The following is a 26691-nucleotide window of genomic DNA, read 5'->3' as shown; positions in this document are numbered from 1 at the left end:
CGCAGCGGGTTTATTCGGCGGCTCGTGGCCCCGCCGGCGCCGCGCTCCCTACCTGCGCTTCCTCCGAGGCAGAGGCGCCGCGAGCGGCCGGGACCAGCGCCGCCACCAGCGCCAGGATCCACACAGCGACCAGCGGCCGCCGCCTCCTCCCTCCCGCTCCGGGCGCCGCCATCTTCACCGGAAACTGTCCGCCGCCGCCGAGTCCGGCAGCGCCCGGTTCCCCCGCCCCGGGTTCCGGTCCCCTCCCATCCACCCAACACACACGATGCCATGCCTCCTTGACAAGGAATGTAATGCATTTGTTGCAGAGTGTAACATTTCGGAATACTTGTTTAGATAATTGGGTGATTGTGTGTTATGGTTTGTTTGGTTACATTGTCACAATAATTGATTACATTTATTTTTGTTAAAACATTAAAAAAATATATTCTTTTTTAATATTTATTAGAAGCAAATGTACAAAAATAGAACCAACGGCATATAAAATTACACAGTTATTGGACAGCTTCAATTTTAACTGTTTAGCTTTAGTTGGAAGAAAAGAAAGGAGAAAAGGCAAGAAAGAGAAAAAGTGAGATGTGCAAAGATAGAACCCCTAGACTGCCAAAGTAAATGTATTTTCTTTTAAAACAACGGCAGGATACACACACAAGTACGACACGACACGACACAAATACGATACGACACAATACGATTTATTCCAGGAGGGAAATTGTTCCACCAACAGTCATGAAACACAACAAGATACATGAAACATGAAATTAAAGTGTCTGCCCCACAACAGAAGGTTTCAAAGGTCTTTCATTGTCACGTGTACCAATTAAGGAACAGTGATATATGAATAACAGCCATAAAACAGCTAAAAGCAACAATACACACAACTACATAAAATTTAACATGAACATCCACCACAGTGGATTCCCTACATTCCTCACTGTGATAGAAGGCAATAAAGTCCAATCTTCTTCCCTCTTTGATCTCCCACGGTCGGGGCAGTTGAACCTCCCGCGTTGGGGCGGTCGAAGTTCCTGCAGCTTGGAGTTCCCGATGTGGGTCTCTGACCAGAGACCGCGGGCATCCACGGTTGGAGGTCCGAGGACGATCCCTGGCTAAGGGATCGCGGGCTCCGTGATGTTAAAGTCCCGTAGGCAACCGCGGTGGAGCTCTCGAAACTCAGTCTCCAGCCAAGGCCGCCAACTCCTCGATGTTAGGCCGCAGTGCGGACGGAGATACGATACGGAAAAAAAATCACATCTCCGTCAAGGTAAGAAATTAAAAAAAGTTTCCCCCAAACCCCACAAAATAAAACAAGCTAAAGAACACTAAAAACTTACATTTAACACATACTATTAAAATACAAAGAAAGAAGGGAGGGACAGACTGTTGGTGAGGCGGTCATTGCTGGCGCCACCCGGTGGTTAAAGGGGGATAAAGGGCCTGACCCACTTGGGCGACCTAATCCGCGAGTTCTGGCGAGTTTGCCCTCGACTCATACACGCAGCATGATTGACACGAGGTCGTAGGAGGTCTTTGTAATTCTCCTTCACGCTCGAGAGTAGTCCCCGCGTAATCGAGGCCTCAGCTAGGTCGCGCCCGTTGAAAAAAGCCCGCGAGTAAAAAAAGGTCGCCATGGAAAAATCGATACTTTTTTTACTCGTAGGTTTAGTCGTAGGTCGGCATGTTAGTCGTAGGTAATCGAGGGTAGTCGAAGGTAGTCGTAGATAGTCTTCATCATAGTCGGAGGGAGGTCGAAGGAGATCGAAGGAGATCGTCTTCACTCTCCTCTATTTGGTGTCCAATTTTCCCGAAGCTAGTCGTAGCTAGTTGAAGCTGGTCTTCAACATAGTCGAAGGAGGTCTTCAACATGTCATTTTTTTCAAACTTTTCTAAACTCGCCAATTAGGTCGCCCAAGTGGGACAACCCTTTAACTCAACGGATCAGGCAGCGTCTCTGAAGAACATGAATAGGTGACGTTTTGGGTCGAGATCACTCTCCTAAACTCTTCTAAACTCGCCAATTAGGTTGCCCAAGTGGGACAGCCCCTTATGTTGAACAGTTTGATAGTCACGGGGAAAGGGTTCTCCTGTGGTGTTCTGTGCTGCATCTTGGTGGAACCAGTCTGTTGCTGAAGGTGCTCCTCAGGTTGAGCAGTGTGTCATGGAGAGGGTGAGCTGTATTGTCCAGGATGCTCCGGTGTTTCTGGACAGAAGGGTCATTTCGGGTCGAGACCCTTCTTCAGACTGAGAGTCGGGGAGAGGGCGACATAGAGAATGGAAGGGTAAGGTGTGAAAACAACAGATCAAAGCAGATGGTGATAAGGAAATGTAGAATGAATGGTTCATTGTTGGTTGAGGTGAATGTGATAAAGAGGCATACACTCTGTAAAATGAGTAAGGTAACACAAACAACTGGAGTAACTCAGCGGGACACGGAGCATCTCTGGAGACAGTTCGGGTCTCGACCCTTCCTCAGACGGTCTGAAGAAGGGTCTCGACCCAAACATGCTTTGGTGTGGTTTAGAAAACTGCACATGCTTGAAACCTAGAAAACATGGTATCAATCTTTACAAACTCTTGCATGAAAACATTGCAGGAGAGAAAATGTCAGTAAATGGAGATTGAATGAATGGAAGGTGAATTGTGTAGGAAGGAACTGCAGATGTCAAGTCAAGTCAAGTCAAGTTGACTCGTCACATACACATACAAGATGTGCAGTGAAATGAAAAGTGGCAATGCTCGCGGACTTTGTGCAAAAAGACAAACAAACAAAGAACCAAACAAACTACAAACAGAATGGAACAGAATCACATGTTCTTTTTCATATTAAATATTGTGGGCGGAATGAAAAAGGGAAACAAACAGCAAGGGATCAGGGGGTATGGAGAGAAGGCAGGTACGGGATACTGAGTTGGATGATCAGCCATGATCATATTGAATGGCGGTGCAGGCTCGAAGGGCTGAATGGCCTACTCCTGCACCTAATTTCTATGTTTCTATGTTTCTATGTGCTATAGGGAGAGGTTGAGTAGGCTGGGCCTCTATTCCTTGGAGCGCAGGAGGCTGAGGGGCATCTTATAGAAAAAAGTCCCCACGTGGTGTGAATAAGTCATCAATTCTTATCCCTATCAAACAATCTGCAAGGTAGAAACAAAGAACTGCAGATGCTGGTTTATACCAAGGAGAGGCACAAAAGGCTGGAGAAACTCAGCGGGTCAGGCAGCATCTTTGGAGAAAAAGGAGGGAGACTTTCAAGAGAGAGCTAGACAGGGCTCTTAAAGATAACAGAGTCAGGGGATATGGGGAGAAGGCAGGAATAGGGTACTGATTGTGGATGATCAGCCATGATCACAGTGAATGGCGGTGCTGGCTCAAAGGGCCGAATGGCCTACTCTTGCACCGATTGTCTATTGAGACATTTTGGGTCGGTACAACTTCTTCAGACTGAAATGATCAACCCCCATCTGTGATCCCTCCTGCCCTTCTCCAGCATCTGCAGTTCCCTCTTAAACAATGCAATGTTTCATGCATTTGATTGTCCATCCCCTTACTCATGTAAATGCAATAGGGATATTTTAGCAAAATGTTTACACTATTTACTATTATAGCAAAATGTTTACTATTTACTACCATTGCCTTAGTGAAGGGGATTAGATGGGAAAGAATTCAAGATATCCATTCAAGATGATTTTCTGAAGCAGTACGTGTGGCACAGTGGCGCTGTGGTAGACCTGCAGCCTTACAGCGCCAGAGACCCGGGTTCGATCCTGACTACGGGTGCTTGTCTGTGAGTCCAAGTCGGGCACGGGGGGAAGGGAGAGGAAGAGGAGGAGGGAGGGGGAAAGAGGGAGGGGGAGAGAGGGAGGAGGAGAGAGAGGGAGAGAGGGGGGAGGGGAGAGAGGGAGAGGGATGGAGGGAGGGGATTGAGGAGAGGAGGATGATCGAGGATAGGAAGGAGTGAGGGGGAGGTGAAGAGGGGGGGAGGAAGGGGAGAGGGGGAGGGAGGGAGGGAGGAGGGAGGGAGGGAGGGGCAGAGGGGGTAGAGAGAGGGGGAGAGAAGGAGAGAGGGGTAGAGAGGAGGGGAGAGGGAGGGAAGAGAGAAGGGGAGAGAAGGAGGGGGAGAGGGGGAGAGAGAGGGAGGGAAAGGAGGGAGAGGGGGAGAGAGGGAGGAAGGGGAGATGGAGGGGAGAGGGGGCGAGGAGAGAGGGGGGGAGATGGGAAAGGAGGAAGAGGGGAGAGGAGGGAGGGAGGGGGGAGATGGAGGGAGAGGGGGAGAGGAGGAAGAGAGGGAGGAGGAGGGGGGTAGAGGGAGAGAGAGAGGGGGGGAGGAAGAGGGGGCGAAGGGGGAGGGAGGCAGAGGAGAGAGAGGAGGGAGGAGGGAGAGAGGGAGAGGGGAGAGAGAGAGGAGGGGAGAGAGGAGGGGAGAGTGGCGAGGGGAGAGGGAGAGAGGGAGGGGGAGGGGGAGGGAGAGAGGGGGGAAAGAGGGAGAGAGAGGGAAGGAGGGGGCGAGAGAGGGAGGGAGAGAGAGAGAGAGGGGGGGAGGGAGAGAGGGGGGGGGAGAGGTGGGTGGATGTATGGGGGAAAGGGGATTGTGCAAGTGTACCAACAGGTGGAGGTTTTACTGCATACCGCTGTGTGCTGTGCGCGCTGTGACCTGACACGCTGAGACCTGACACGCTGAGTTACTCCAGCACTCTGTGTCCTGACGTGTAAAGCAACATCTGCAGTGATTTATTTTCCGCTGCTCCGCATCAAAAGGTTGAACCTTGTGGCTGTCCCGCTCAGAGGGGTGTGTGGGGGTGTGTGTGTTGTGTATAAAAGGGGGCGGCACACACATACACACACACACACTGGGCAGAGTGCAGCAAGGCTGAGGTCGGGCAGCGCTCCGTACCTGGATCTCTGGCACAATCATCAACGGGATACAGGGAACAACCCGAGCCATGAACAACGCCGACGCCAAAGACTACCTCTCCAACCAGCAAATACCCCAGTTGTTCGAGGTGAGTGCATGATGGATACACAGGCGCAGGCAGAAATACCCCGTTCCCATCAGAAGTTCAAACTACATCAAGAGTCCTGGTGACTCTCGGAGTGAGATGGGTTACATGGACAGATGGGATAGATAGTCTGAGGAAGGGTCTCTCGACCCCCCAAACCTCGCCCGCTGCTTCTCTCCAGAGACACTGCCTTTCCTGCAGAGTGACTCCAGCATATTGTCTCTTTTCTTAGACAGACAGGCAGATAGTCTGAAGAAGATTTACGAGGATGTTGTCAGGACTAGAGGGTGTGAGCTATAGGGAGAGGTTGAGTAGGCTGGGTCTCTATTCGCAGGAGGATGAGGGGAGATCTTACCGAGGTGTACAAATTCATGAGAGGAATAGATCGGGTAGATGCACACAGTCGTTTACCCAGAGTTGGGGAATCGAGGACCAGAGGACATAGGTTCAAGGTGAAGGGGAAAAGATTTAATACGAATCCGAGATGTAATTTTTTCACACAGAGGGTGGTGGGTGTATGGAACAATCTGCCAGAGGAGGTAGTTGAGGCTGGGGCTATCCTATTGTTTAAGAAACAGTTGGACAGGTACATGGATAGGGCAGGTTTGGAGGGTTAGGGACCAGGCGCAAGCAAGTCAGACTAGGGAAGCTGGTCACATTGTTGGCCGGTGTGGGCGAGTTGGGCCGAAGGGCCTGTTTCCACACTGTATCCCTCTATGACTCCAAGAATCTCAACCTGAAACGTCACCCATTCCTTCTCCCCAGAGATGCTGCCTGGCCCGCTGAGTTATTCCAGCATTTCGTGTCTATCTTAGGTAGATAGTTAGATGGATACTGGCTCTGCGGCATACTTTATTAACACAGATGCTGACTTATACCGAAGATGGACACAAAGTGCTGGGGTAACTCAGTGGGTCAGGCAGCGTCTCTGGAGAGAAGGAGGAATGGGTGGCGTTTTGGGTCGAGACCCTTCTTCAGACTGAGAGTCAAGGGAAAGGGAAACAAGAGATATAGACGGTGATGTAGAGAGATATAGAACAAATGAATGAAAGATATGAAAAAAAGTAATGATGATAAAGGAAACAGGTGATTGTGAGCTGCTTGCTGGGTGAGAACGAGAAGCTGGTGCATTGGTTTTGTCTTTTTGCACTATTATTATTTGTTTGTTTTTATGTGTGTGTGAATCATGTAAGGTCATAAGTGATAGGAGTAGAATTCGGTCATTCGGCCCATCAAGTCTACTCCACCATTCAATCATGGCTGATCTATCTCTCCCTCCTAACCCCATTCTCCTGCCTTCTCCCCACAACCCTTGACACCTGCACTAATCAAGAATATCCATTGAAATGACCTCCACAGCCTTCTGTGGCAATTAATTCCACAGATTCACCACTCTCTGACTATATATATGTGTGTGTGTGTGTGTGTGTGTGTGTGTGTGTGTGTGTGTGTGTGTGTGTGTGTGTGTGTGTGTGTGTGTGTGTGTGTGTGTGTGTGTGTGTGTGCGTGTGCGCGTGTGTGTGTGTGTGTGTGTGTGTGTGTGTGTGTGTGTGTGTGTGTGTGTGTGTGTGTGTGTCCTTGAGACAAACAACCCTCTATTCGCCCACTCCGTCAGATGGACCAAACTTCCCGTGTCCAAACTTTGAGGGAGAGGGAGAATTCCTCTCTCCACCAAGTTGCTCAAATATCACTCCCACCACCAACATCATTACTGGGCCACACTCTGTACTGCCCCCTCTACTCTTCCAGCTTTCCTTTACCCCCCACCCCCCCATACAACCAGTCTGAAGAAGGGTCCCGACCTGAAACGTCATCGGTCCATGTTCTCCAGAGATGCTGCGTGACCCCGCTGAGTTACTCCAGCACTCACTGTGTGTCTATTTCCATGACCTGATTGTTTGTTGGACTTGCTGCGTGCAGATTAGCCACAATATTTCCCACATTAAAACTATGGCTGAGTTTTTTTAAAGCACAATAGTGACAGTAGCGAACTTTCAGTGCACTGCGACCTTACAAAATCCTTCTGTCAATTTATTTTCCTTTGCTAAAGAGTGAGAGATCTTTAATATTCACTGCAGTTGCCTAATTACAACAGGACAGAGTATTAAGCTGCGATATCCAGCCTGACCCTCGCTGTTAGCTGTGTTTCTGGATATCCTTCAAATCCTCATCACCCTTGGCACTTACTGCAAAACGCTGTCAGTTCCCAGACTGAATTATTTTATGTTCCTTAGTTTCCCCGCAGGGACTACTGCAAAGTTTAAGAAACATTTAAACATGAACATGACTAGGACAGGTTTAGAGAGATATGGGCCATAGGCAGCCAAGTGAGTTGATCATGGGGAACAAGGATATGGCGGACCAATTGAATAACTACTTTGGTTCCGTCTTCACTAAGGAAGACATAAATAATTTGCCGGAAATACCAGGGGACCGCAGGTCAAAGGAGTTGGAGGAATTGAGTGAAATCCAGGTTAGACGGGAAGTGGTGTTGGGTAAATTGAATGGATTAAAGGCCGATAAATCCCCAGGGCCAGATAGGCTGCATCCTAGAGTACTTAAGGAAGTAGCTCCAGAAATAGTGGATGCATTAGTAATAATCTTTCAAAACTCTTTAGATTCTGGAGTAGTTCCTGAGAATTGGCGGGTAGCAAACGTAACCACACTTTTTAAGAAGGGAGGGAGAGAGAAAATGGGGAATTACAGACCAGTTAGTCTAACATCGGTAGTGGGGAAACTGCTAGAGTCAGTTATTAAAGATGGGATAGCAGCAAATTTGGAAAGTGGTGAAATCATTGGACAAAGTCAGCATGGATTTACGAAAGGTAAATCATGTCTGACGAATCTTATAGAATTTTTCGAGGATGTAATTAGTAGCGTGGATAGGGGAGAACCAGTGGATGTGGTGTATCTGGACTTCCAGAAGGCTTTTGACAAGGTCCCACATAAGAGATTAGTATACAAACTTAAAGCACACGGCATTGGGGGTTCAGTATTGATGTGGATAGAGAACTGGCTGGCAAACAGGAAGCAAAGAGTAGGAGTAAACGGGTCCTTTTCACAATGGCAGGCAGTGACTAGTGGGGTACCGCAAGGCTCAGTGCTGGGACCCCAGCTATTTACAATATATATTAATGATCTGGATGAGGGAATTGAGGGCAATATCTCCAAGTTTGCGGATGACACTAAGCTGGGGGGCAGTGTTAGCTGTGAGGAGGATGCTAGGAGACTGCAAGGTGACTTGGATAGGCTGGGTGAGTGGGCAAATGTTTGGCAGATGCAGTATAATGTGGATAAATGTGAGGTTATCCATTTTGGTGGCAAAAACGGGAAAGCAGACTATTATCTAAATGGTGGCCGATTGGGAAAGGGGGAGATGCAGCGAAACCTGGGTGTCATGGTACACCAGTCATTGAGGTAGGCATGCAGGTGCAGCAGGCAGTAAAGAAAGCGAATGGTATGTTAGCTTTCATTGCAAAAGGATTTGAGTATAGGAGCAGGGAGGTTCTACTGCAGTTGTACAGGGTCTTGGTGAGACCACACCTGGAGTATTGCGTACAGTTTTGGTCTCCAAATCTGAGGTAGGACATTATTGCCATAGAGGGAGTGCAGAGAAGGTTCACCAGACTGATTCCTGGGATGTCAGGACTGTCTTATGAAGAAAGACTGGATAGACTTGGTTTATACTCTCTAGGATTTAGGAGATTGAGAGGGGATCTTATAGAAACTTACAAAATTCTTAAAGGGCTGGACAGGCTAGATGCAGGAAGATTGTTCCCGATGTTGGGGAAGACCAGGACAAGTGGTCACAGCTTAAGGATAAGGGGGAAGTCCTTTAAAACCGAGATGAGAAAAACTTTTTTCACACAGAGAGTGGTGAATCTCTGGAACTCTCTGCCACAGAGGGTAGTTGAGGCCAGTTCATTTGGCTATATTTAAGAGGGAGTTAGATGTGGCCCTTGTGGCTAAGGGGATCAGGGGGTATGGAGAGAAGGCAGGTACGGGATACTGAGTTGGATGATCAGCCATGATCATATTGAATGGCGGTGCAGGCTCGAAGGGCCGAATGGCCTACTCCTGCACCTAATTTCTATGTTTCTAAGTGGGGCTTGTGCAGATGGGGCATGTTGGTCGGCGTGGGCAAGTTGGGCTGAAGGGCCTGTTTCCATGCTGCATGATCGACTCTAAGACTCTATGGCTCGAAAGGGCCTGTCCCACTTGGCGATTTTTTTCAGCGACTGCCGGCATCTTTGACTGACGTACCAGGTCACCAAAAAATTTGTGGCGTGATGACATATCGGCGCGCGGTGTTTTTTCAAGTGTCGCAACATTTTTTTTGTCGCCGCTGGATTTTGAAATGTTCAAAATCTTTTGGTGACACTGATATGACGGCAAGTTTTCATACCCCTTGAACTTTTCCACATTTTTGTCACGTTACAACCACAAACGTAAATGTATTTTATTGGGATTTGATGTGATAGACCAACACAAAGTGGTGCATATTTGTGAAGTGGAAGGAAAATGATACATGGTTTTCAAATTTTTTTACAAATAAAAACATGAAAAGTGTGGCGTGCAAAAGTATTCAGCCCCCCTGAGTCAATACTTTGTAGAACCACCTTTCGCTGCAATTACAGCTGCAAGTCTTTTGGGGTATGTCTCTACCAGCTTTGCACATCTAGAGACTGAAATTTTTGCCCATTCTTCTTTGCAAAATAGCTCAAGCTCAGTCAGATTGGATGGAGAGCGTCTGTGAACAGCAATTTTCAAGTCTTGCCAGAGATTCTCATTTGGATTTAGGTCTGGACTTTGACTGGGCCATTCTACCAAGACATGGCCGTCCACCTAAACTGACAGGCCAGGCAAGGAGAGCATTGATCAGAGAAGCAGCCAAGAGGCCCATGGTAACTCTGGAGGAGCTGCAGAGATCCACAGCTCAGGTGGGAGAATCTGTCCACAGGACAACTATTAGTCGTGCACTCCACAAATCGTGCCTTTATGGAAGAGTGGCAAGAAGAAAGCTATTGTTAAAAAAAAAAGCCATAAGAAGTTCCGTTTGCAGTTTGCCACAAGCCATGTGGGGGACACAGCAAACATGTGGAGGAAGGTGCTCTGGTCCGATGAGACCAAAATTGAAGTTTTTGGCCTAAATGCAAAACGCTATGTGTGATGGAAAACTAACACTGCACATCACCCTGAACACACCATCCCCACTGTGAAACATGGTGGTGGCAGCATCATGCTGTGGGGATGCTTTTCTTCAGCAGGGACAGGGAAGCTGGTCAGAGTTGATGGGAAGATGGATGGAGCCAAATACAGGGCAATCTTGGAAGAAAACCTGTTAGAGTCTGCAAAAGACTTGAGACTGGGGCGGAGGTTCACCTTCCAGCAGGACAACGACCCTAAACATACAGCCAGAGCTACAATGGAATGGTTTAGATCAAAGCATATTCATGTGTTAGAATGGCCCAGTCAAAGTCCAGACCTATCCAATTGAGAATCTCTGGCAAGACTTGAAAATTGCTGTTCATAGACGCTCTCCATCCAATCTGACTGAGCTTGAGCTATTTTGCAAAGAAGAATGGGCAAAAATTTCAGTCTCTAGATGTGCAAAGCTGGTAGAGACATACCCCAAAAGACTTGCAGCTGTAATTGCAGCGAAAGGTGGTTCTACAAAGTATTGACTCAGGGGGGCTGAATACTTTTGCACGCCACACTTTTCATTTTTTTATTTGTAAAAAAATTTGAAAACCATGTATCATTTTCCTTCCACTTCACAATTATGCACCACTTTGTGTTGGTCTATCACATAAAATCCCAATAAAATACATTTACGTTTGTGGTTGTAACGTGACAAAATGTGGAAAAGTTCAAGGGGGTATGAAAACTTTTGCAAGCCACTGTATCCTGCTAGACATCCCTTTCTGGGTTCATTAAACATAGAAACATAGAAATTAGGTGCAGGAGTAGGCCATTCGGCCCTTCGAGCTTGCACCGCCATTCAATATGATCATGGCTGATCATCCAACTCAGTATCCCGTACCTGCCTTCTCCCCATACCCTCTGATCCCCTTAGCCACAAGGGCTACATCTAACTCCCTCGTAAATATAACCAATGAACTGGCCTCGACTACCCTCTGTGGCAGAGAGTTCCAGAGATTCACCACTCTCTGTGTGAAAAACGGTCTTCTCATCTCGGTTTTAAAGGATTTCCCCCTTATCCTTAAGCTGTGACCTCTTGTCCTGGACACAGACTTGTGCTAAGATTGGTCCCGACATGAAATGTCATCTCTCCAGATTCTCCAGGGATGTTGCCCGACCCGCTGATTTACTCCAGCGCATTGTGTCTTTTTTTTTTCTTTCTTTCACAGTTTCGACGAAGGGTCTGAGACCTGCGGTGTTAACTGTGTTTCCCTTTCCACAGATGCTGCCTGACCTTTGCCTCGCTTAGCTTAGAGATACAGCGCGGAAACAGGCCCTTTGGCCCACCGAGTCCGCGCCGACCAGCGATCCCCGCACACTAACGCTCTCCTCCACACACCAGGGACAATTTACATTTATAGCAAGCCAATTAACCTACAAACCTGCACGTCTTTGGGATGTAGGAGGAAACCGGAGCACCCGGAGAAAACCCACGCAGGTCATAGTAATGAACATAGAAAACTCTGTGCAGACAGCACTGGTAGTCAGGATTGAACCCGGGTCTCTGGCGCTGTAAAGCAGCAACTCTACCGCTGCGCCACCGTGCCACCCCAACCATTTCTCTTTTAATTTTACACCGAGTTCGTTTTCTCAGGCAGAAGCCGCCAATACCTGTGCTTAATTCTGGAGTGTCTTCTGATTGCTTTCAACAGAGTCTACTCACGGGGCTGATGTACCACAGGCCCGATGACCCCGTTGACTACTTGGAAGGTTGCTTGAAGAAGGTGAGGGAGCTTGGAGGTCCGGAGTGGGTGCGCTGGGACACCTTCGTTACCCAGGAGAAGAGGGCCTTGCCCCCTCTCAACGTTTGCCAGGCTAGGAGAGCGGTCTTCAGAAATGGTAAATTCATTGGTGACCCTCGGACTATCCTTGATCGCACCTTGATGGCTTTACCTTGCACTAAACGTTATTCCCTTATCATGCATCTCTACACTGTAAACGGCTTGGTCAATGTCATCATGTATTGTCTTTCCGCTGACTGGACAACACCCAACAAAAGCCTTTCACTGTACCTCGGCACATGTGGCGATGAACTAAACCAAACCATCTGGTTTCAAACTCACTCTCGGTGCGTGAAACGGTCCAAACTTCACAAAGAGCGGTGCTTTCAGGAGCAGATCATTGTCTGCGTTCAGAAATACAAATCAATCAATCAATTTTATTTTATTTTACACTTATAGTGCAAGTGAAATTAATTTACCAGCGGCGGTACAATGAAAAAGAACCACACAAAAACACAATAAGAATTTAACATAAACATCCACCACAGCATTCATCACTGTGGTGGAAGGCACAAAATCTGGCCAGTCCTCCTCCATTTTCCCCCGTGGTCAGGACCTCAACCCTCCGCAGTCGCCGCTGCGGGCGCCTAGATGTGTAGACAAGGTAAAAGTCGAGGTAAGTCCTGAATCGGTGCCTCCCCACCGGAGACCACGGCTTCAGGTTGGTGTAGGCCGCAAGCTGGTATAGGCCGCAGGTTGGTGTAGGCCGCAGGCTGGTATAGGCCGCAGGTTGGTGTAGGCCGCAGGCTGGTATAGGCCGCCCAATTATAGGAAGGATGTCAACAAAATAGAGAGAGTACAGAGGAGATTTACTAGAATGTTGCCTGGGTTTCAACAACTAAGTTACAGAGATAGGTTGAATAAGTTAGGTCTTTATTCTCTGGAGCGCAGAAGGTTAAGGGGGGACTTGATAGAGGTCATTAAAATGATGAGAGGGATAGACAGAGTTGATGTGGACAAGCTTTTCCCTTTGAGAATCGGGAAGATTCAAACAAGAGGACATGACTTCAGAATTAAGGGACAGAAGTTTAGGGGTAATATGAGGGGGAACTTCTTTACTCAGAGAGTGGTAGCGGCGTGGAATGAGCTTCCAGTGGAAGTGGTGGAGGCAGGTTCATTGGTATCATTTAAAAATAAATTGGATAGGCATATGGATGAGAAGGGAATGGAGGGTTATGGTATGAGTGCAGGCAGGTGGGACTAAGGGGGAAAAAAATTTGTTCGGCACAGACTTGTAGGGCCGAGATGGCCTGTTTCCATGCTGTAATTGTTATATGGTTATATGGTTATATGGTGTAGGCCGCAGGTTGGTGTAGGCCGCACCAAATATCTGCAAATGGAATCTTGTTTATTTATTTTAGTTTTTTTTATTATTTCTCAGCGTCTCCAACATTTTGCTTTGATGTTGCAGATAGTTCTTTTAGTTTAGAGATACAGAGCGGAAACAGGCCCTTCGGCCCACCAGGTCCATGCCGACCACACTAGCCCACACACACACACACACTGGGGCCAATTTTACATTCATACCAAGTCTATTAACCTAAAATCCTGCACGTCTTTGGAGTGCGGGAGGAAGCCAAGGATCTCGAGGAAAACCCAGGCAAGTCACAGGAAGAACGTGCAAACTCCGTACAGACCAGCACCCGTAGTCGGGATCGAACCCGGGACTCTGGAGCTGTGAGGCAGCGAATGTACCGCTGCGCCACCGTGTTCCCCACTCTGTAACAGAGTCACACACTGGTATTTCACCGCACGTGTGCAAGCATACAATGTTCAGCATACAATGACAGACTCTACTCATCCTGACTTCATTATTTCTGGGAGCAGAGTTAGGCCATTCGGCCCATCAAGTCTACTCCACCATTCAATATGGCTGATCTATCTTTCCAATTCTCCTGCCTGTGCTCCATAACCCCTGATTTAGAAACATAGAACAATAGGTGCAGGAGTTGGCCATTCGGCCCTTTGAGCCAGCACCGCCATCCAATATGATCATGGCTGATCATCCACAATCAGTATCCCGTTCCTGCTTACGCTCCATAATCCCTTGATTCCTTTAGCCCTAAGAGCTAAATCTAACTCTCTCTTAAACATTCAGTGAATTGGCCTCCACTGCCTTCTGTGTCAGAGGCAGAGACTTGAAAGAGTTCAGTTTGGAGATACAACATGGAAATATGTCCTCAGGCACATCGAGTTGGAGCTGACCATCGATCATACATACACTCATTATCCCATCCTACATACAGTACTAGGAGCAATATAAAGAAGCCAATTAACCTGCAAACCTACACTTTGGAGTGTGGGAGGCAACCCAGAGATAACCCATGCAGACAAGTCCTTTGGCCCACCGAGTCCTCGCCGACCATCGATCACCCCATGCACTAACACTACCCTACACACTAGGGACACAGTTTTACAATTTTACCAAAGCCAATTAACCTACAAACTTGCATGTCTTTGGAATGTGGGAGGAAACCGGAGCACCCGGAGAGAACCCACGCAGGTCACGGGGAAAAAGCGCCCGTAGTCGGGATGGAACCCGGGTCTCGGGCGCTGCGAGGCAGCGACTCTACCGCTGCGCCACCGTGCCGCCCTAATTGTTGGCGAACAACACCGAGCAGTTTTCGCAAAGCCTTTGATCCATCGCCGATGCACAAGAGAGTCCTCGCTCACACCTCCCTCTCTCCCGCTCTGCCCTAAGCTCTGCCCGACGGCCCCGCTTTTGCCCTGCGCCGCTACGACCGCCTGCCGCCCATCCACCAGTTCTCCATCGAGAGCGACACAGACCTGACCGAGACGGCAGAGCTGATCGAGGAATACACAGTGTTCGACCCGACGAAACCTCGGCCCTGGATCATTCTGCTCATAGGTAAGAGTGGGGGGGGAGGGGGGGCACAGTCTGTGGTCCTTCTGCTGCTAGACATTATTTATTTGTTTGTCTGTCTATTTATTTGGCTATTTATGTATTTATTTGTGTGTCTCTCTGCTTGTTTTTTTAATTTTTAAACTGTATTTATTTATTTTAATTTAGTTTAGTGATACAGCGCGGAAACAGGCCCTTCAGCCCACCGGGTCCGTGCCGACCAGCGATCCCCGCACATTAACGCTATCCTACACACACCAGGGACAATTTACAATCTCACCAAGTCAATCAGCCTACAAACCTGGGAATGTGGGAAGAAACCGGAGCTCCCAGAGAAAGCCCACGCAGGTCACAGCTAGGAATGATCCCAGCCAGGAATGAGTAGGTTAACCTATGATGAGCGTTTGAGGGCACTGGGCCTATACTCGCTGCAGTTTAGAGGAATGAGGGAGGGGGGGGAGGGGGGGCTCATTGAAACATGCAGAATAGTGAAAGGCTTGGATAGAGTGGATGTGGGAGAGTCTAGGATTAGAGATCCTAGCTTCAGAATTAAAGGACGTTCTTTTAGGAAGATGAGGAGAAATGTATATAGTCAGAGGGTGGTGAATCTTAGAACACTGAGGGGGATCTTATAGAAACTTACAACATTCTTAAGAGGTTGGACAGGCTAGATGCAGGAAGATTGTTCCCGATGTTGAACAAGGGGTCACAGTTTAAGGATAAGGGGGAAGTCTTTTAGGACCGAGATGAGAAAAACATTTTTCACACAGAGAGTGGTGAATCTTTGGAATCCTCTGCCACAGAAGGTAGTTGAGGCCACAGTTCATTGGCTATATTTAAGAGGGAGTTAGATGTGGCCCTTGTGGCTAAAGGGATCAGGGGTTATGGAGAGAAGGCAGGTACAGGATACTGAGTTGGATGATCAGCCATGATCATGTGGAATGGCGGTGCAGGCTCGAAGGGCCAAATGGCCTACTCCTGCACCTATTTTCTATGTTTCTATAGATCTGTAGAATTATTTGCCAGAGAAGGCTGTGGAGGCCATGTCAGTGAATATTTTCAAGGGATAGATAGATAGATAGATAGATAGATAGATAGATAGATAGATAGATAGATAGATAGATAGATAGATAGATAGATAGATAGATAGATAGATAGATAGATAGATAGATAGATAGATAGATTCCTGATTAGTACATGCGTCAGGGGTTATGGGGCGAAGGCAGGAGAATGGGGTTAGGAGGGAGAGATAGATCAGCCATGATTGAATGGCGGAGTAGACTTGACGGACCGGATGACCTAATTCTGCTCCTATCACATGACCTCTACCTTGCACTAAAGGTTATTCCCTTATCATGTATCTGTCCACTGTGGACGGCTCGATAGTAACCATGTACTGTCTTTCCGCTGGCTGGTTAGCGCGCAGCAGAAGCTTTCCGCTGTACCTCGGTACACGCGACAATAAACTGAGCGGAACTGAACTAACGCCCCCTCACCTTGTGCACGCAGGTGGTCCAGGCAGCGGGAAGGGGACTCAGAGCCTGAAGATCGCCCGGCGATACGGCTTTGAGTACATCTCGGTGGGAGAGCTGCTCCGAAAGAAAATGATCCAGAACACCACCTGCAACAGGAAGTGGAGACTGATCGCGAAAATTATCACCCACGGGGAGATGGCGCCCCAGGTGCGAGCCAGCCTAGATTGGAACCACATTTTATAATTGGGTCCCGGCTTCTGTGTCAATTATACTGTGGAGCAGAGGTTGTTATAAATAGAAGCATCGTCTATCCTGCAAACTGTTTCACAAACTGCTGAGGAGACCCACAAGGCTGGCATTTACTGTCCATCGCTAATTGCGTCCCTTCTGGTAAATGGCCGGATAAGACATTTCTAAAGGCCAGTTGAGTCAGTCCCATTGTCAGTCTGAGTCACATTGAGGAGTTTTTGCAACATTGTCTTCAGTTTAGTTTAGTTTAGTTTAGTTTAGAGATACAGTACGGAAACAGGGCCCTGCGAGCCGACCAGCGATCCCCGCACATTAACACTATCCCGCGCCCTCTAAGGACAATTTAACGTGTACCAAGCCAATTAACCTTTGGAGTGCGGGAGGAAACCGAAGATCTCGGACAAAAACCCACGCAAACTCACGTGCAAACTCCGTATAGTCAGGATCGAACCCGGGTCTCCGGCGCTGCATTCGCTGTAAGGCAGCAACTCTACCGCTGCGCCACCGTGACCGCCCAGTTTCGGTCACCCCCTGCTGCAGGAGAGATGTTGTCAAGCTGGCAAGAGCCGAGCGCAGGGAACGGGCACACAAGGCCGGAGTAACTCGACGGGTCAGGCTGCCTCTCTGGAGTCAAGGAATAGGCAGTGTTTCGCATCCGAAACCCTTTCTTCAGACACCGCCGGTTGTGCCCTAGAACGCCATCTATTCCATTTTTTAAAGAGACGCTGCCTGACCCGCTGAGTTACTCCAGCATTTTGTGCTTGCGCGGCACGGTGGCGCAGCGGTAGAGTTGCTGCCTTACAGCGCCAGAGAACCGGGTTCGATCCCGACCACGGGTGCTGTCGTTAAGGAGTTGGTACCATCTCCCGTGACCTGTGTGGGTGCTCCCGTTTCCTCCCACACTCCAAAGACGTACAGGATTGTAGGTTTAAGAAGGAACTGCAGATGCTGGAAAATCGAAGGTAGACAAAAGTGCTGGAGAAACTCAGGGGGTGCAGCAGCATCTATGGAGCGCAGGAAATATTTCCTTCGCTCCAAAGATGCTGCTGCACCCGCTGAGTTGCTCCAGCACTTTTTATCTACCTCAGGTTTGTAGGTTAATTGGCTTCGGTAAAATTGTAAATTATCCCTAGTGGGTGTAGGATAGTGTAGGTGTGCGGAGATCGCCGGTCGGCACGGACTCGATGGGCCGAAAGGCCAGCTTCCGCACTGAATCTAAACTAAACTAAACCAAATGAAAGCTGCTGGCTGACCTGCTATGTTACACCATGTGTCTATCCTCCACAGATGCTGCCTGACCCACTGAGTTTACCATGGCCCTGTGACTGTATTAGTTTAGTTTAGCAATACAGCGTGGAAACAGGCCCTTCGGCCCACCTAGTCCATGCCGACCCGACCAGCGATCCCTGAACACTATCCTACACACACACACAGGCAATTTGCATTTATACCAAGCCAATCGGCCACGAAACCTGTACGTCTTTGGAGCTTGGGAGGAAACCGAAGTTCTTGGAGTAAACCCACGTGGGTCACGGGGAAAACGGACGAACTCCGCACAGACAGCACCCATAGTCAGGATCGAAGACGGAGCCCTGGCGCTGTAAGGCAGCAGCTCTACCGCCGCGCCACCGATTGTGATGCTGTTGAACGTTTTATTATCCTTCAGCCCATCCAAAGGACATGGGTTTCAAGTGAAGGGGGAAAAGATTGAATCGGAATCTGAGGGGTAACTTATTCCACACAAAGGGCGGTGGGTGTATGGAACGAGCTGCCAGAGGAGGTAGTCAAAAGTGCTGGAGTAACTCAGCGGGTGCAGCAGCATCTATGGAGCGAAGGAAATAGGCGACGTTTCGAGCCAAAATCCTTCTTTAGATGTAGGGTGGGGGAGGGGGATGGGGAGAAGAAAGGAGAAAGGAAGAGGAGGAGCCCGAGGTTTGAGGGAGAGCTGAGAAGGGGAGGAGACAGCAAGGGCTACCAGAAATTGGAGAATTCAATGTTTATGCCGCTAGGGTGCAGACTGCCCAAGCGGAATATGAGGTGCTGCTCCTCCAATTTCCAGTGGTGCTCACTCTGTCCATGGAGGAGGCTCAGGACAGAGAGATCAGATATGGAATGGGAGGGGGAGTTGAAGTGGTGAGTCACCGGGACATCAGGTTGGTGTTCGGGGAAACGATCGCCAAGCCTACGCTTGGTCTCACCGATGTAGATCAGCTGACATCTAGAGCAGCGGATGCAATATGCCAGAGAAGGTAGTTGAGGCTGGGACTATCCCGTTGTTTAAGAAACAGTTAGACAAGGACATGGACAGAACAGGTTTGGAGGGATATGGACCAAACGCAGGCAGGTGGGACTAGTGTAGCTGGGTCATGTTGGTCGGTGTGGGCAAGTTGGTCTGACATGTTCCCACACTGTATCACTCTGTGACTTGGGTGGGCCGTTCTCTAACGTGTACATCTCTTTATTGCAGGAAACCACCATCACTGAGATCAAGCAGCATTTAATGCAGCTGCCGGACGCTCGGGGGATTGTCATTGACGGATTCCCCAGAGACGTGGCCCAAGTCCTGTCCTTCGAGGACCAGGTACGTAGTGGAAACCATCTCCTTGCCGCGCCGACTGTCGGTACCTTGGGATCGTTCACGGTGGCGCAGCGGTGGAGTTGCTGCTTTACAGCGCTCACTCGCGCCAGAGACCCGGGTTCGATCCTGACGACGGGTGCTGTCTGTAGGGAGTTTGTACATTCTCCCCGTGACCTGCGTGGGTTTCTCCAGGATCTTCGGTTTCCTCCTGCGCTCCAAAAGACGTGCAGGTTTGTAGGTTAATGATAAAGGAAACAGGTCATTGTGAGCTGCTTGCTGGGTGAGAACGAGATACTTGGAGTATGGGTTTTGTCTTTTTGCACTATTATTATTTGTGTTTTTTATGTGTGTGTGTATATAAGGTCATAAGGGATAGGAGTAGAATTAGGCCACTCGGCCCATCGCCATTTAATTATGGCTGATCTATCTCTCCCTCCTAACCCCATTCTCCTGCCTTCTCCCCATAACCCCTGACACCCGCACTAATCAAGAATATCCATTGAAATGGCCTCCACAGCCTTCTGTGGCAATTAATTCTACAGATTCGTGTGTGTGTGTGTGTGTGTGTGTGTGTGTGTGTGAGTGTGTGTGTGTGTGTGTGTGTGTGTGTGTGTGTGTGTGTGTGTGTGTGTGTGTGTGTGTGTGTGTGCGCGTCTGTGTGCGTGTGTGTGTGTGTGTGTGTGTGTGTGTATCGCAGGCTGTAGGACCTGTTTCCGTGCTGTATCTCTAAACTAAACTAAACCTGTGAACATACTGAGCACCTGCATGTACTTGAATAAAACATTTAACACTTATTTGAACTCTTGTACCTCTTTTACCTCTTCCCCCAAATCCTGACTCAAATCCCAAGCGATATCTGGTACCTGGCAGCTTTTAGTTTAGAGATACAACATGGAACCAGGCCCCTTGGCCCACCGAGTCCACACCGACCAGCGATCACCTGGGTGTTCACACTGGTTCTATATTATCCCACTTTCTCATCCACTCCCTACATAGAAACATAGAAATTAGGTGCAGGAGTAGGCCATTCGGCCCTTCGAGCCTGCACCGCCATTCAATATGATCATGGTTGATCATCCAACTCAGTATCCCGTACCTGCCTTCTCTCCATACCCTCTGATCCCCTTAGCCACAAGGGCCACATCTAACTCCCTCTTAAATATAGCACAATAGGGGGGGGGTTTAGAGGGCCAATTAACATGCAAACCGTATGTCTTTTGGGCGTGGGAGGAAACCCACGCGGTCACAGGGAGAACGTGCAAACTCCACACAGACAGCACCCGAGGTCAGGATGGAACCCCGGTCGCTGCCTGCTGCGCTGCTGCGCCATCTTTTATGCAGATCTTCCATTATCTCCTCCTTATCCATGATGTATCTAAGTGCTTCTGTGGAGTGTTACTTGTGCTTGAACTGCATACAAAAATGATGTTCACTGTACCTCGTTACACATGGCAAATAAAGGACCTTGTGTGGAAAGGAACTGCCAATGCTGGTTTAAACCGAAGATGGACACAAAATGCTGGAGTAACTCAGCGGGACAGGCAGCATCTCTGGAGAGAAGGAATGGGTGACGTTTCGGGGTCAAGACCCTTCTTCAGACTGGTTAGGGATAAGGGAAACGAGGGATATAGACGGTGATGTGGAGTGAAATGAAAGAATGAAAGATATGCCAAAAGTAACGAGGATAAAGGAAACAGGCCATTGCTGGCTGTTTGTTGGGTGAAAACGAGAAGCTGGTGAGATGTTCCACCTGGGGACCTTGCATCCGGATGGCATTAACATTGAATTCTCCCAATTTTGCTAGCCCTTGCTGTCTCCTCCCCTTCCTTAAGTTAGAGACATCAATGTTCATCCGCCCGCCCTCGGGTTCCTCCTCCTCCCCTTTTCCTTCCTTCTCCCCCCCCACCCCCCAGAGTCTGAAGAAGGGTTTCCTCCCGAAACGTCGCCTATTTCCTTCGCTCCATAGATGCCTGCACCCGCTGAGTTTCTCCAGCAATTTGGTACCTTTGATCTTCCCAGGCAGTTCCTTCTTGAAAGCTGTGTGGGCTTGGGGAGGGATAGAGAAGAAAGGGAATGGCCAGGGTTACTTGAAGTTAGAGACATCAATATTCCTACCACTGGGCTGTAAGCTGCCCAAGCAAAATATGAGATGCTGTTCCTCCAATTTGCGTTGGGCCTCACTCTAACAATGGAAGAGACCCAGGACAGAAAGGTCTGTGTGGGAATGGGAAAGGGAATGAAAGTGTTTGGCAACCGGGAGATCAGGTGGAGGTGGTCAGCTAAACGATCAACGAAGTCCCTGTACCATAACATACCATTTGGAACTATTAAGTTCTTTACCACAAAATAAAAACAGGAAAATGTTTGAACTGCAGCTTGCCATTGTACTGTGTGGGAAAGAACTGCAGAAGCTGGTTTAAATCGAAGGTAGGCTGTATATCGGCCAGGCCAAGCGCAGGCTGGGCGTTCCTTTCGCTGAACATTTCCGCTCAGTCCGCCTTAACCTAGCTGATCTCCCGGTTGCTCAACACTTTAACTCCCCCTCCCATTCCCACACTGACCTTTCTGTCCTGGGCCTCCTCCACTGTCAGAGTGAGGCCCAGCACAAATTGTAGGAACAACACCTCATATTTCGCTTGGGCAGCTTACACCCCAGCGGTATGAACATTGACTTCTCTAACTTCAAGTAGTCCTTGCTTTCCCCCTCTCTCCAACCCCTCCCCTTTCCCAGGAAGGACATTCTTGCCGTAGAGGGAGTACAGAGAAGGTTCGCCAGACTGATTCCTGGGATGTCAGGACTTTCATATAAAGAAAGACTGGATAGACTCGGCTTGTACTCTCTAGAATTTAGAAGATTGAGGGGGGATCTTATACAAACTTACAAAATACTTAAGGGGTTGGACAGGTTAGACGCAGGAAGATTGTTGGGGAAGTCCAGAACAAGGGGTCACAGTTTAAGGATAAGTGGGAAGTCTTTTAGTACCGAGATGAGAAAAACATTTTTCACACAGAGAGTGGTGAATCTGTGAAATTCTCTGCCACAGAAGGTAGTTGAGGCCACAGTTCATTGGCTATATTTAACAGGGAGTTAGATGTGGCCCTTGTGGCTAAAGGGATCGGGGGGTATGGAGAGAAGGCAGGTACAGGATACTGAGTTGGATGATCAGCCGTGATCATATTGAATGGCGGTGCAGGCTCGAAGGGCCGAATGGCCGACTCATGCACCTAATTTCTATGTTTCTATGTTTCTCCCACCAGTCTTACTGTCTCCGACTACATTCTATCTATGTACCGCCCCGCTCCCCTGACATCAGTCTGAAGAAGGGTCTCGACCGGAAACGTCACCCATTCCTTCTCTCCAGAGATGTTGCCTGTCCCGCTGAGTTACTCCAGCATTTTGTGTCTACCTTGTCTTGCTATTGTTTTGTGTCGCCAGATCTGCAGCCCGGATTTAGTGGTGTTCCTCGCTTGCCCCAACTACCAGCTGAGGAAGAGGTTGGAAACGCGGGCGGAACTCCAGGGTCGCCCTGACGACAACCCAAAGGCCATTCAGCGCCGGCTGGCCACCTTCAAACAAAACACCATCCCATTGGTGAAGTATTTCCAGGAAAGGGGTCTGATCGTCACGGTAAGTGTCCATGGCAACGCCACCTCCAACGGGATCCCGCCGCTAGCCACATCGGTGGCGCAGCGGTAGAGCTGCTGCCTCACAGCGCCAGAGACCCGGGTTCGATCCTGACCACTGGTGCTTGTCTGTACCGGGTTTGTACGTTCTCCCCGTGAACTGTGTGGGTTTTCTCCGGGATCTTTGGTTTCCCCCCACACTCTAAAGACGTACAGGTTTTCAGGTTAATTCGCTTGGTATAAAATGTCAATTTGTCCCTAGTGTGTGTGGGGTAGTATTAATGTGCGGGGATCGCTGGTCAGTGCGGACTCAATGGGCCGAATGGCCTGTTTCCGTGCAGTATCTCTCCACTAAACGTCCCATTTCCACTCCTTTCCGCTTTCCGCATAGACTGTTCCCTCCACAACTCCCTGGTCAACTTGTTCCTTCCCACCCGAACCACCCCATCGCCAAGAACCTTCCCCTGTAATCGCAGGAGATGCAACGCCTGTCTCTATACCTCCCCCTTCGACTCCGTCAAAGGCCCCCTCAGTCCTTTCAGGTGAGGCAGAGGTTCACCTGCACCTCCTCCAACCTCATCTACTGTATCCGCTGTTCCAGGTGTGGGCTCCTATATATCGGCGAGACCAAGCGCAGGCTCGGCGATCGTTTCGCTGAACACCTCCGCTCAGCCCGTCCAAACCTACTCATCTCCCGATTGCTCAACACTTCAACTCCCCCTCCCATTCCCACACTGACCTTTCAGTCCTGGGCCTCCTACATTGTCAGAGTGAGGCCCAGTGCTAATTGGAGGAGCAGCACCTCATATTTTGCTTGGGCAGCTTACACCCCAGCGGTATGAATATTGACTTCTCTAACTTCATGTAGCCCTTGCTTTCCCCCTCTCTCCATCCCTCCCGCACCCTAGTTCTCCCACTAGTTTCACCGTCCTCCTGATTAAGTTTTACTGACTGTATGCCTCGTTGTCACCTTCCCCTCAGCTAACATTGAACCATCCTACATCCCATGTCTCCATGTCTCCCCCTCCCCTGTCTGAAGAAGGGTCTCGACTCGAAACGTCACCTATTTCCTTATCCCCAGAGACGCTGCCTGACTTGATGAGTTACTCCAGCACTTTCTGTCTTTTCATGCAAACAGGCCCTTCGGCCCATCGAGCCCACACCGACCATCAATCCACCGTTCACCCTAGATCCATGTTATCCCACTTTCTCATCCATGCCCTGCACACTGGGAACAATTTACAGAGGGCCAATCATCTTACAAGCCCACACATCTATGCGAATGTGGGCGGAAACCAGAGCGCCCGGAGGAAACCCCACGCAGTCACGGGGAGAACGTGCAAACTCCACACAGGCAGCGGCCGAGGTCAGGTTCGAACCCGGGCGTCTGGCGCTGTGAGGCAGCAGTGCAGCTACACTGCAACAAGGTGCATTCTTCTGCATTCTCAATCTGCATTGAGTTAAACTTGTAACTAACAGGTCTTTTAGAAGTATGTAGCAGTGCTGGTGGTTGAAGCAGATATGACAGTGGCATTTAAAATACTTTTGGATAGGCACCTGGATATACAGGGACATGTGGAGGGAGAGGGGTTATGTGTTGGGAGATAACCGATGGACACAAACAAAAAGGACCAGGTGACATTATCGTGTCGGGACCCTTCTTCAAGTGACGTTCGGCATGGACATTGTGGGCTGAAGGGCCTCTTCCTGCGCTGGACTGTTCTACTATCTCTTAAACGCCCTTACCATATCCGCCTCCACCACCAACAAGCCTGGCTGTGCGTTCCAGACACACACACCACACTCTGTGTAAAACACGTGCCCCACACATCTCCTTTAGACACAAATTGGAGGAACAGCATCTCATATTTCGCTTGAGCAGCTTGCAGCCCAGTGGTATGAATATTGATTTCTCTAAGGAGCAGGGAGGTTCTACTGCAGTTGTACAGGGTCTTGGTGAGACCACACCTGGAGTATTGCGTGCAGTTTTGGTCTCCAAATCTGAGGAAGGACATTATTGCCATAGAGGGAGTGCAGAGAAGGTTCACCAGGCTGATTCCTGGGATGTCAGGACTGTCTTATGAAGAAAGACTGGATAGACTTGGTTTATACTCTCTAGAATTTAGGAGATTGAGAGGGGATCTTATAGAAACTTACAAAATTCTTAAGGGGTTGGACAGGCTAGATGCAGGAAGATTGTTCCCGATGTTGGGGAAGTCCAGGACAAGGGGTCACAGCTTAAGGATAAGGGGGAAATCCTTTAAAACCGAGATGAGGAGAATTTTTTTCACACAGAGAGTGGTGAATCTCTGGAACTCTCTGCCACAGAGGGTAGTTGAGGCCAGTTCATTGGCTATATTTAACAGGGAGTTAGATGTGGCCCTTGTGGCCAAGGGGATCAGAGGGTATGGAGAGAAGGCAGGTACGGGATACTGAGTTGGATGATCAGCCATGATCATATTAAATGGCGGTGCAGGCTCGAAGGGCCGAATGGCCTACTCCTGCACCTAATTTCTATGTTTCTATGTTTCTATGTTTCTAACTTCAAGTAACCGCGGCATTCCCTCTCTCTCCACCCCTCCCCCACCCAAGTCACACCAGCTTCTTGTTCTCACCCAGCAAAAGCTGACAATGGCCAGTTCCCTTTATCATTGCTACTATTTTCCATATCTTTCATTCATTGTTCTTTATCTCTCTACATCATCGTCTATATCTCTCGTTTCCCTTTCCCGTGAATATTTATTTTTTTTTTTTTTTTTTAAATTTCAAAATAGACTTTATTCAATTGATAAATATATACAATTCCTGAACCATTCAAACAAACAAAATTCATCCGACATTTTCGGAGACTATACAAATTATTCCAGTACAATTTTGTACATTTGTCAAATTTCAACAAACAGTCCCCCGCCCGTGCCACTCTGTGGCCCCTGTCCAAGTAATAAATATATACAATGTTTACACAGTGCGAAAATTCCATCTGACATTTTCATTGCCACAAAAAATGTCCCCCACCCGTGCCACTCATGTGGCCCCCTGGCGTGGGATACCTTCCCTTAATTTAATTTGAGGGGCGTCTCCACCATACCGTGCCCCCCATGTCCATCAGCGGAAGGACCCTAGACTGTAGCCCTCCCCCACCGAGCCTTGGCGTTGGCTGCACCAAGCTTCAGCGAGTCCCTTAGCACGTACTCCTGCAGTCTGCAGTGGGCCAGTCGGCAACATTCCCTGACGGACATCTCGCTCTGCTGGGTGGTGAGCAACGCTCGGGCAGACCAAAGAGCGTCTTTGACCCGAGTTGATGTGGCCCTCCAGCAGCGGCGCGATGTAGCTCAGACCCCGAAACTCTACCCCTGGCTGCGAGGCGCTAAATCAGCGTCGCCTGTGACGGACGCCAGCTGTTGGGAGTCGGCGGCGTCGCAGCGCTGGGATAAATCAGTTCCAGGGACCCTTGCATACCTCTCCAGACTCTTTTTGCAATCCCGCACTCTGCAAAGAGGTGGGCAACCTCTCCACCACAACCATCCCGGGGGCAGCGTGAGCTGGTGGTGAGGTTCCGACGGTGCAGGAAGGATCTAACTGAGAGGGTTCCCCTCACCGCCAGCCAAGCCAGGTCTTGGTGCTTGTTGGTCAGTTCTGGCGATGAGGCATTTTGCCAGACAAGCTGGGCAGTCTGCTCTGGGAACCACGCCACCGGATCCATCGAGTCCTTTCCCTGCAGTGCCTGCAGGACATTCCATGCTGACCACTGCCCGATGGACTTGTGGTCAAAGGTGTTGGTCCGGAAGAAGCTTTCCACACCTTTCCCGTGACTATCTTTTTATTTCAAAATAGACTTTATTCATTGATAAATATATACAATTCCTGAACCATTCAAACAAACAAATTCATCCGACATTTTCTGAGACTATACAAGTTTTTT

General features: G+C 49.0%; 2 protein-coding genes across 3 annotated transcripts in view; one reads left to right on the top strand and one right to left on the bottom strand.

Moving 5' to 3' along the window:
* The window catches only part of pigk (phosphatidylinositol glycan anchor biosynthesis, class K), a 109979-nt gene extending 109770 nt beyond the window's left edge, over nt 1-209 (bottom strand). For both annotated transcript variants that reach the window (XM_055641318.1, XM_055641319.1), the window contains exon 1: nt 53-209. In XM_055641318.1, coding sequence (XP_055497293.1) covers nt 53-172 — 120 coding nt within the window. In that variant the 5' untranslated portion in view covers nt 173-209. The remainder of the gene's footprint in view (nt 1-52) is intronic.
* A 4583-nt stretch (nt 210-4792) lies between these two features.
* ak5 (adenylate kinase 5) overlaps nt 4793-26691 on the top strand; it is a 39040-nt gene continuing 17141 nt past the window's right edge. The window contains exons 1-6 of the mRNA XM_055642470.1: nt 4793-5000; nt 11852-12038; nt 14682-14849; nt 16353-16525; nt 19035-19148; nt 22582-22773. Of these exons, the coding sequence (XP_055498445.1) occupies nt 4941-5000; nt 11852-12038; nt 14682-14849; nt 16353-16525; nt 19035-19148; nt 22582-22773 (894 nt within the window). The 5' untranslated portion in view covers nt 4793-4940. The remainder of the gene's footprint in view (nt 5001-11851; nt 12039-14681; nt 14850-16352; nt 16526-19034; nt 19149-22581; nt 22774-26691) is intronic.

The sequence above is a fragment of the Leucoraja erinacea genome, chromosome 10, assembly GCF_028641065.1.
Source record: "Leucoraja erinacea ecotype New England chromosome 10, Leri_hhj_1, whole genome shotgun sequence".
In the NCBI taxonomy this organism is placed as follows: Eukaryota; Metazoa; Chordata; class Chondrichthyes; order Rajiformes; family Rajidae; genus Leucoraja; species Leucoraja erinaceus.
This window is presented reverse-complemented; position numbering and strand designations above follow the sequence as displayed.